This window comes from Mesoplodon mirus (assembly GCF_964341445.2).
Source record: "Mesoplodon mirus genome assembly, contig: HAP1_SCAFFOLD_775, whole genome shotgun sequence".
NCBI lineage: Eukaryota > Metazoa > Chordata > Mammalia > Artiodactyla > Ziphiidae > Mesoplodon > Mesoplodon mirus.
The window spans coordinates 215,875-228,042 of NW_028295257.1; the positions used below are offsets into that span (position 1 = coordinate 215,875).

The 12,168-nt window shown below is 35.0% G+C and overlaps 1 protein-coding gene across 1 annotated transcript in view; it reads left to right on the forward strand.

The window, feature by feature from the left end:
- Positions 1 to 12,168, forward strand: part of LOC309797597 (uncharacterized protein) — a gene marked incomplete at its 5' end in the record, with an annotated part of 71,199 nt that overhangs the window by 35,310 nt on the left and 23,721 nt on the right. The window contains one exon of the mRNA XM_082646084.1: positions 867 to 993. Within this exon, the coding sequence (XP_082502210.1) occupies positions 867 to 935 (69 nt within the window). The 3' untranslated portion in view covers positions 936 to 993. The remainder of the gene's footprint in view (positions 1 to 866; positions 994 to 12,168) is intronic.

Genomic DNA, 12,168 nt, shown 5'->3' on the forward strand with positions numbered 1-12,168 from the left:
ATCACTCCTCCTAAATCCTAATATTTTTAAACAGATAGGAAAGAGCATGACCTTGAAGAGAAAAATAATTTATATGAGAATAGCCAATGGATAAAGGGAAGGAGAGACAGTGCCATTTGTTTTCCATTAATGATAGTGTGAAATTTATGGGCAGATGGTCTAACAGGTGTGACTATAATTTGAGGAGCCTGCTCCCTTGGTTACAGAAGACTGCTATTGTTATTATTATGGAGGCACAACCTCATGACTTTATTGCTTCACTTGATGTAGCCTTTTCCTTTACCCTTAAATCTTTCTACATCACTGAATTGCAGCCAATAGCTTTATTTTCTCCCTATGGCTCCATCACAAAAAAGACACACATGTGCACACACACACACACACACACACACAGAGTTTTGTGTATGCCAGTGCTTGAAAAGACAAGCTCATGGTGCATGTATGCAATGGATATTGTACATTACAGGTCTCTGTGAAATAGTCTTCTGCAGGTTCCTATGTTTATTTTATGAATAATTAACTTTAGTAAAGTTAATTTCCTGAAGATCTTGATAAAGACTGAAGAAAGGAAGTAAATTTTAAAGAAAAAGACTTAGAAACTTGCCCTTTTTGCCCTCTCTTTGTATCTTAATGAACAAAGGATAACTGGGCCTTTTTTGAAGTCTTTGCTTGAGTTGAAGACACAAAATGCAACCTGTACTCTTATAATATGTTTAGTTCATGAGTACACAAACTTAGAAACCGTGAATTTCCCTGAAGTTATTATACCATTTAGAAGATGTTTGCTTGGACGTTTACTTAAAACCAAACAATTGAGGTCTATATGTCCAAATAATTTCCTTTCTCTCTTGCTGTCTCCATTTCAGTTTCCTGAGTTTCTGGGAAGGCCTTGTTTCCCCAAAGGAACGATTTCTGGTAGAAGTCTGAAGGTCTGACCCAAGAAAAATAATCCAGTATAGCCAATGAATTGAGGACAAGAAGGTTTCCAATCAGGTAGGAACATTTAATCTCATACATTACAATCACCTTAAGTAAGGTGTGCTGATAGCTGGATATGATTTAACTTCTTGGAAAAAGATGCATATATAACCTACCTCACAAGGAAGTTGGTCTCAATTCCCTTAGAGGTTGTGGTGTTTATCAGAGAGTGCCTTGGGGGAAGACGAATACAATAACAGTATGATGCTTTTTTTTTTTCATTTTTAGCTCATTGTTGCCACGTACACTTGGTGATCTTGGTGCCTGTGGTTTAATCCCAGGAGGTTAGACATGTGGAACAGCACATTAACCCTTTTTAGTATTTTCTCCCAAGACAAATCATTTTTATAGGTTGTCTCCATGGTCTTCTAGTTGCTTATCAAAATTAAGCATCAAGTCTTCTAAGTGAGCAAAGCCCCAGTCAGTGTGAGGAAATCAGCTTAGTTCTTATTGGGGCACATCTTCTTGGTCTTGGCACAAAGTGAGTTCACATAGGGAGTTAGAAGGAGGAGAATGGGGCATGCAAAAGGGGAGTTCTCTGTTCTCATTTACCTATGCATGTTGAAACTCCACTAACAGTTTTATTTTCATTAGCAATTTGTGATAAAAACTTAGGGTAAAGGGAATAATGAAGCTGTCCCATTATATGGCAGGACAAAAGATAGTAGTGACATCAAAATCAGGGCCTATCCATCTCATTTGCAGTTATCTACTCAGTGTTTAGCATGGCATTTGACCCCTCATCAGTATTCAATAAGAAGATGCGTGTTGAATGACTTAGGGATGAATTAATGAATGAAGAAAGTTAATATGGTAGAAAATGTGTTTTATCCTTGTATTTTCGTGTGTTGACTTCTATATTCCAAGACCCAGAACTGTAAGTGACACATAGAATATAATCAATAAAATTTTGTTGAAAGAATGAATGAGTCCCCACAATTCTAAGAATAATTTTAAGACCAACACAGACCCCATATCTGCCAAGGTCTATGACAGAAGTATCCAGAGATGAAAGCCTGGATCTCAGCTAGTGGTAGAGCTGACAGAATTTATCTAGTTTTAATAATTTACATCTCATCCCATTACATCTAGGCATAGTACCTACGTGAGCCATACAATTAAATGTTGACTGAAAAAAAAATGCACAACCGGAAAGTTGAGAATTATGTTTTATTTGGAGGACATACTTAGGACTTAAATCAGGAGACAGCCTCTCAGATAGCTCTGAGGGACCCTTCTGAAAAGGTAAGGGAGGGCACAGGATATTTAGGGGTTGTTGCAAAAAAAACCCCAGGTAGTTGGAACATCAAAAGATTACTGTTAATTAAAGAAACTAAGTTAAGTTAATAAATTTAGCACTTTCCTATATATGGTGAGATGCAGGAATCTGGTCTCATGGAAATCTTTCCCTTGATATGCACTTTAATTATCTAGGGCCAGTATCCTGTTTTCTCCATCCTGAATCCCCTCAGGGTGCTGATGGCTTGATGGCTGTAACATCCTTTGTTACTGATACCGCAGGCTACATTCTTTGTCCACGTAAATGACTTGAATATGGATAGTAAATCTGTGGATTTGCAAAACGTAATTCTTGGAGCATTTTTAGAAAGGCAAAGTTAAGGGCAATTTCAGAATCACTAGCAGCTAAAATTGCTGTTTATACTTTTCCACCGGTAGGTAGTAATCTGCTGTTGCTATCTTCAGTATTCCCAAGGGATAACAAAAGCCATTTAATTCAAGAAAGAAATGTAAAATTTAGCACAATGCAACTTCCACAAAACCAAACACACAAACACACACCCAACTCTCGCAGATATGAAGTAATAATCTAAAATAGAATCCTGGAACTAATTGCAAAAAAAGAGCAAATGTACTCATATTGGATAATTTTATTCTTTTATTAATGTTTGATATATATACATATATGTATTTATTAATAAAATTCAGAGTTGCTATATGGAGAAATAGCTCTGTACCAATATTGTCTTTGTATGTGTTTATCAATAATGTATGACATTGCCTCCTATGCTCCTTTTCCTTTATTCTCTTGCAGGCAGTAGATGTAGTTATCGGTTGTTTTTAAAATTTCTAGGCAGCCAAAGGACTAGTATCACTTAAATAAAGAAGGCAAATTGTCCCAAAGTAGGAACAATTTTCCTTCATTATGGAACATAAAGTCCTCATATGAAGGGGGAAGAATTTCATAGCTAAAAGCTTTCAACTACAGAAGATTTATGAGTAACTATGTATGTTGTTTCAAAGTGGACTCTCTATAATTAATGTCTAAGGGTTATCTTTGGTATACAATGGATTTTGATTTTTAAAATATTATTAGATAATATACAAAAGAATATATTTAATTGTATGTAAGTTATGATAAATAATAAAAACTCCTGAAACACACCACCGAAACTAAGAACTAGAATCAAAACTGCTGAGTCTTCTCTCTGTTCTCTACCCTGATCCCACCTTCCTGCTTTCACCCAAGAAATCACTCTGATCTTGGCTTTATGTTCAACATCCACATAATTTTTATCTGATTTTGCTTATTATTGAGATTTATAAAATTGATATCATACTTTAGTCTTCTGTGCTTGCTTTTTTTACTCAACATTATATTTCTAAGGTTCACCCACTTTACTTTAACTAGTGTTCATTCATTTGTACTACTGTATAATATTTTATTGTATAAATACAAGAAAATGTCTTTATTATTCTATTAATGATATTTGGGTTGTTTTGGGCCTATTACGGACAGTACTTCCATGAACATTTATTTTAATGTTTCCTGGTAGACATGTGCAAGATTTAACATAAGTAAAAGAGTAGACATACTAAGAGTAGAATTGCTGAGTTGTAGGGAATTCAAATATTCAACTTTAAAAAATAACGTCAAAATGTTTTCCAAAGTTATGGAATCAATTTTCATCCCTTTTGCTCTATAGCTTCACCAGTTAGAATGGCCATTCTAGTCTTTTGTTCCTTGTATTAGTCTGCTCAGGTTGTCCTAGCAAAATACCTCAGATTCAGTGGGTTAAAAAACGAGATTTATCTTCTCACAGTTCTGGAGGCTGGAAGTCCAGGATCAAGATGTTGGCAGTTTTGGGTCCTCCTGAGGCCTCTTTCCTTGACTTGCAGGTGACCACTGCTTTCTTGCTATGTCCTCACATGGCCTTTTCTCTGTGTGTATACATCCCTCGTATCTCTTCCTCTTCTTACAAGGACACCAGTCATATCAGTTAGGGCCCCACCATTATGACCTCATTTAACCATAATTATGTTTTTAAAGTCCCTGTCTCCAAACAGCCACATTGGGAGATGGGGCATCAACATACGAATTTTAGGGAACACAATTCAGTCCATAACAATTTTAATTTGTATTTCCCTAATTACTGATAGGTTGAGAATCCTTTCATTTGTTTAATAGTTGCCTATGTTTCCTATTCTATGAAAGTCCAGAGAATATCTTTTGTCCATTTTTCTACTGTTTATCTTTTTCTTACTTATTTCTATTGTTTTTTAAATACAAGCAAATAATCCTTGGTCAGCTATATATGACACAAATAAGTTACTTCATGCCTTCTCACTTTTTCAATGTTGTCTTGTGATAAATAGCGGCTCTCAATTTTAATGAAATCAAATTTATCTTTTAGCTTAGTGTCTTTTTGTTCTACTTAAAATGTCCTTCCCTAGTTTAATGCTACCCAGATATAGTATATTTTCTTCTGAAAGTTCTAGTGTATCTTTGTTTTATATTCAAGCCATTAATTCACTTACAATCGACTTGTCTGTATTATCCAATTTCTTTGTTTTCTTATGAATAATTAAGTTTTCCAGGACCATTTTGGAATGAATGGATTTTTTAGGTGTGTCTGAGCTGTTCTTGACCATTCACATAAATTTCAGAATTGGCAATCCTGTAAAACCTCTATTAAGTATTTTTATTGTAATTGTATTGACTATATAAATTAAGTTGGGGAAAATTTACATCATTATGATGAGTCTTTTCTCTCCATAAACAAGATGTACCTCTCCATTTATTTAAGACTTCTTTAATATCTTTCAATAAGGTTTTATTTTCTCCATAAATGTCTTGCACATTTTTATTTAGATTTATTCCTAGGTAGTTTTTTTTTTCCATTTTAAATAATTTTTAAGCTCTCTCTTTGTTCCTGGATTATAGAAATCCAATAGACTTTTGCATCTTGAGCTTATATCTAGCCATCTTGCTAATATTGTTTTTTAGTAAGAGAGAGGATTTTCTTAGCAAAGAGGAATAAATGTAAAATTAAATAAAAATGTTATGGGTCAGCTCTGGTCAATAGAACTTTCCATGATAATGGAAATGTTCTTAGTGCTGTCAAAAACTATAGCCATTAGTCACATATGTTTTTAAATTTTTAAATGTAAGTTCAATAAAATTAAAATTTAAGTTCCTAAGTCAAACTTGCCCACATTTCAAGTATTTAATAGCCACTTGTGACTAATGGACACTATACTGGACATTGTATCTCTAGACTATTAGACTGTGAAGCCATGGTGTCCCGGGATTTTATCTTTGTCAATGGCATAGTGAGATCTTTCATGTGACAGTTATTCTGTTATTAAAAAGAGAAGTTACTTAACCTAGTCATCCCTAACTTTTTGAAATAATCCAACATAGCTTTCACCATCCATGAATTTCTTGAATCATATTTATGTTTCTAAGCTATTTCTTGTGTCAAGTGTTCACTTTGTAGCAAGTTCATTGTCCTAAAATGGCACAAGAGGTTCCCTTATTCCTGATAAGCTGTGATTGGATGAAGAAGACCTTGTTACCCTGCCTATCTGGTTTTTATTATAATCAGATGTTAATCTGTATCAGTCTCCATATTCAAAATTCACCATCAAAATTATATGTTATTCACATGATGGTTGTCTTTATTTCATTTAGCTAGTATCATGACCTTATAAATGCAGTTTTGGTCATTTTCTCCTAAAATATCATATTTATCCATGTGGAAATACATCTCCTACTTCTTTGCCCCCTTTAAACTCTTCCTGTAATTTAATCCTCATGAGCTTTATTTCCCCTAATTTTAATTACTTAATATTTTGTAAACCATTTAAGAGATCACTGGTATGCTCTTTTTTTCAATCATCTATACATTTAAACAGTGTGTTGCAATAAGAAATAGTACTGGTAATCAGAAGACTAGAGTCCTAGTTTTACCCATAAAAATGAACTATATGTGCATTTAAATAAGGCTTGTATAAGTTTTATTCTGATTCTAAAATTGTTATGATTATTTAGAAAATTATGTTTGAAATATGACATTATTCAAAACCAATAGAGGTTTGAAATCTATTAAAAATCTACAAAGAATTCAACTATTTCACCTTTTTCCCTGATTTGATATTCAACTGTAATCCTTCATCTTTCACTTACAGCATGCTGTAGCTGCTGTTGACACAAAGACAAAATATAATGTCTAAATATTGTGTACTTGTTTTTTAAATGAAGACTTTTGTTTAAAATTGTCTTTTACATAAATTCTTGATTCCCTTTTCACAACTTTTCCATTCCCCATGCTACTGCAATCAATCACTCATGGTAGAAAATTATTCTCTTTTCTGTTTGCTAAAGCTCTTTTTAAAATACCAAGTTTCAAATGATCATCAATTCAAGAAACTTTGGAAAATGAACTTCATAATTTCCAGAATGAATATTTTGTTTCACTGGCTACCAGGACACCATCCTCTCCTAGATTTCTCCCCTCCTCACTCAGCATTCCTTGGAAGTCTCCCTTGGTGATGCCTCCCATCCCTCAAAGTCTGTTAGAATGCCCTAAGGCTCATTCCTGGCCCCCTTCACTCTCCATCTACCTTAACTACTCATGAGTTTTAATCTAGTCCCATTACTTTAATGGGAAGATGACTTATGACTCCCCAATTCATACTTCTAGCCCTAACCACTCACCTAACCTCCAGACTCCTAATTCCAATTTCCCACTAAATATCTCCAATCTATGCATAATAGACATTTCAAACTTAGCAAATAAAACTAAATATTTTGCTTTGATCCATCCATTGCACTCCAGTTTTTCCTGGCTCCATAACTCATCCAGTTGCTCAGGCCAAAAATGTTAGATTCATCCTTAAACTCTCACTTTCCCACAATTCCTATGTCCAGTCCATCAGAAATTCTTGCCAGTCTAACTTGAAAATACATCCTGAATCCACCTACCTCTCACCTTACTCTTGCCATCTTTACTTACTCCAAGCCATCATTGCTTGCCTCATCTAATGCAATAGGCAGCCTCTTCCACAACCTCCTTGCTTCTTCCCCTCTTGCCCCAATCCTTATAGTCTATAACCAATACAATAGCCAGAATAATCACAAAAAAAACATGAATCATATCACATTATTTCCCAAAACCTGTTCCCATAACTTTAGAATAAAAATTAAACTTTTTACCTGTCCTACATGCTTTATTCAGTATTTCTTCTGCCCTACTCTCCAAGCTCGTTTACTACTACTATTCTCTCACACACACATCCAGATTTTCTTTCTGCAGTGGCTTTCCCAACATCAGGGCCTTTGCACTTGGTGTTCCCTAAAACCTGGAAGATTTTAAAAATCTGTAAGATTCCTCCAAGCAAGATCTTAGAAGGTATTTACGTTTCATTTTGTAGAGACATTTGGTAGAAGACATTTTTGCAGAAGATAGATACATTTTACTTTGGCGGCTATTCACACATCTGGCAATTTCCAAGTTGGTTAAATAACAAATGTGAATTGATGAAGCTAAAATAAAATAACTGTAGTTGGTGAGACCTATGTGTTTTAAACTGTGAACTTTGAGGAATTGTAGACATGCAAACTACACCATGGTTTCAGTGTTAATGTGTGAGAATTAGCTAAGGTATTTTCCAAATACTCATTACTCTCTAAAGAGCTTCTGAGCAGGAAATCAGAACAGGGCCTGTGGACCTGAATTTTATCTAGTACCACAGTTGATTCTGTTGCAGATGGTTTTCAGTCAGCCCTTTGAGAGACACCAAGCTGGGGTATTTGCCCAGATATGATTAGCAAAGGTCATGCAAGTCACCAATGAGATACAATGGAGAATCAACAAATGACTGAAAAGAGTGACAAAAGAAGAAGAGGATCCAGTAGGACCAGTAGAGACGCTATCCCAAGCACTCTTGGCTAGAAGTTTTACAAATCCATTCATATAAATGGACTGATAGTTAACAGCCAAATGGCACTGCATATTTTTTTAAGTTGCTGAGTATTAAAGTGTATGGCTAAGCATCATAAGTTTTGTTAAATTATATTTTGGTTGCTATAAAATTAGGTGTACATTGTGTGTCATAGATGTAGGGATATAGATGTGTAAATATATGTCGTTGTTTCAGTTCTTCAGCTGATACTTCATAATGTCTTTGTAACTTCTAAATGAAGGACCTCTTCAAATATTGTTTAGAAAAAAAAGATACCTGTTCATCCCTGTCCACCTCCCTTCATCCCCTTCCTTGTCCCTTCCCTCCTTTTTTTTATATCTTTATTGGAGTATAACTGCTTTTTAGTGTTGTGATCCCTTCCCTTCTTGAACAAATTAGTCCATAAAGTGAGGTAAAATAACCCTTTGTCAGCATGGGGGAGGTGGGCATTCAAGGAGCCACATGACTTGGCATTGGGTCTCAGAGTCTGAGAAAGGGGAGAGGATGTCTGCATAAGGGAGCCTGGAGTTGACTGCTGAAGTCTGATTCGTGTGAAAGGGCATCCACATGAGGAAGTGGCCTTGGCAACCACTCTGTACAGATAGTCATAACCCGTGCCAGGTGGAGAAAATGTGTGGATGGGAAAGTGGCAGCTACAAGAATTTACTTAAATACAGGAAGATTGATCAAATAAGTAAGGATATTAACAATATGGTAATCAGTGTTATTTTAATATCTGTGGAGGGAGTTAAAATATGAAAAGGGCAAAAACTGGAATGAAAGGGTGTTGAAAGGGAATGGAGGATGTATTTTCAATATAGAGACATTATAAGAATAAACATAGACAATATGTATGCATATGTTTATGAATGTGTTTGTGAATATATGTAAGTGGTTATGAATATATGTTTTCATATGTGTGTATGTATATATGTACATAAATCCCCTAGCCCTGCCTATTGAGAATACCTGGGACCACTACTTCCCAAGAGCAATGAATACACCTAGTGTCCAGATCTTGGTTTCTAAATACAGCTCTCCAACTGAAGGAATTAAAGCTCTTTGGAGAAATGGCTGATTCTAGAACCACTATAGGGAAAATAGAAGATGACTCTAGAACATATTATTGTTTCAAGAAGTAAGGGATCAGCCATAAAAAGAAATGAAATTGAGTTATTTGTAGTGAGGTGGATGGACCTAGAGTCTGTCATACAGAGTGACATCAGAAAGAGAAAGACAAATAGCGTATGCTAACACATATATATGGAATCTAAAAAAAAAAAAATGTCATGAAGAACCGAGGGGTAAAACAGGAATAAAGACACAGACCTACTAGAGAATGGCCTTGAGGATATGGGGAGGGGGAAGGGTAAGCTGTGACAAAGCGAGAGAGAGGCATGGACCTATATACCCTACCAAACGTAAAATAGATAGCTAGTGGGAAGCAGCTGCATAGCACAGGGAGATCAGCTTGGTGCTTTGTGACCGACCACCTAGAGGGGTGGGGTAAGGAGGGTGGGAGGGAAGGAGATGCAAGAGGGAGGAGATATGAGGATGTATGTATATGTATAGCTGATTCACTTTGTTATAAAGCAGAAACTAACACCCCATTGTAAAGCAATTATACTCCAATAAAGATGTTTAAAAAAAAAAAGAAGGGAGATATCACAGAATAATTGGGAAACATCAAAGGATATAGAAGCCAAACTGAAGGGGTTTCCACTGGACAAATCTTGAACAATCTAAGCCTCAAAATTAATAATGGTAGAAACATATTATAGTCAATTGAATAAAATAGGAGTCTATGAGTTCATACTGATTTAAATAATTAAATTGAATAAATTATGTTTGATGAGGAACAGGATATTTACATAATTACAAAGTGCCTTACCACAAAAATTATTAATAATGGAGAAAAAAATAACTTTACAATGGAGAAGACTGGGTGATACACCTTAATCAAATGAGTAAAATAATATTCCAGTAAGGTTACAAGTTAAAAGTTTGCCGAAATTGTTTGATAGGAAGCAGTGAGAAGAACAGAGCTTCACCACTGTGTTATTCCTGCCAACTACACATATCCTGAATAATCATGAGACAAATACAAACAGCTAAATCCTACAAAGTAACTGATCCATATTCTTTAAAATTTTCTAGTTCATGAAATTCAAGGGAAGCCTGAGAAAATTTTCCAGATTAAAAAACTAAAGAGACAGGACAGCTAAATGCAACATGTGACACTGGGCTGATCCTTTTATTATGAAGGACATGATGGGGATAATTGACAAAACTTGAAAGGGGTCTGAGGATTAGTAGCTCTGTGGTCATGTGTCAGTGTTAATTTCCTGATTTTCATGATTATATTTGGATATATGTTTGTAGGAAATACTAGAGGATTTGGGGGAGACATTGCATTGTGTTGGCAACTACCCTCAAATGGTTTGGGAAATAAATTATTTTTATTGTCATTTCAATCTTTCTTTAATTTTCGAGATTGTTAAAAGAAGGCAAAGAAAGAGGAGAAGAGCCCTGAGTCAGGTAACCCTCCTTTTCCTGGCGACTCCCATAGTTAAAAGCTCAGTTTACAACGGTGGTCAGTTTTTCAGTCTATTTGTGCTAATTTCTGTTACTAACAACCTAGCATCTTATTTTCTATTTGAGGTTTTTGGATTTTTCCTAATTATGCTTTTGCTTTTTATTCTATCAAATGTCTATGAACTTGATAAAGTCCTCGGTATTAAAACAAAATCAGTAAGATTCATAAAAATAAAAATAAGTTCTTGGAGAAATTTATAAATTTCTACCTGCATTCAAATTGGAGTAAGTTGGCAAGAAATTTATAAGGGGAAAATACTATAAGGAGCACTCCCATTCAGAAACTCAAAATGGTTGCACGTGTTTATCCTGTAAGAGGTCTGTGATGAAACAGCAGGATGAAGGCTATATGTCCAAACTTAAATGCAATCTTTTAAATCACCTTTCATGTCAGGCCATGTGAGAACTGGGCAATTCAATAAGTAAATTAGAACAATTCTTTCAATAATTTCTTAGGTCAACACTTAGAATAATGGAAAACTTATCTTTAACTCCAAGAAATCTGGACAGTTATTAAAGCAAATGTGTTGTCCTACTGGCCTACACCTGGTTATAAACAGCAGTACGACTTCAGAAAACCCTGGACACTGAGTGGACCTTCTAAATATAGCTTTTTCTTTCTATAAAGGTGTTTTACAAGAATGCTATCTTTTGTGAAAATGTGGCCTTTATAAAGGGTACACTAAGGTGTGTGACTTTTAGACCTAGAAAAGATTTGAAATATTTTCTTAGCCTGGGAATCCAAATTTTAGAGGCATAGAAACAGAAACGCAATGAAATTAAATATTTTGCCCACCATCAAATGGCAAACAAGTAATAACGACAGAACTCAAGCCTCTGTCTTCTAAATCCATTGAATGCAGCATAAATAGATTGCAATAACTGCTGATTTTCATTGTCCTCAACACTACATTTCTTCTGTGCCTTATCCCTGTTCTTTTAAGAGGGATGACAACATTATCTGCAAACTTTATAACTATTTTTTTTTAATTTTGCTGTTTTGTAACTCACTTTTGAAAAATTCTGTTTCTATGTTGAAAATGTGTAAGGACATTTACCTTCCTTCTTGAAACAACTTTGCCTGCATTTATCACATTTTATTGTTGAACTGTTATGTAGCAATAAGTACAAAAGCGTGTCTAGTAGAGGAGATAATGCCAGAGGCAACAAGGTGTGTGTATGGGGGGGCGGGGTTAGAGTTGACATACCTTGAGATGAGGAGAGAGGGAAGAGAATAGAAATTTTATTTATTTGAAAAAATATGATGGCAAGTTAGACAATGTTTGGCTAAACTTAATACAATATAGCTTTCCTTAACTTAAATTCCGGGTTAACTTCCACTGTTTACATTGCCACAGACTAGGGAATAAACAAAGCAAAAAGATTTTT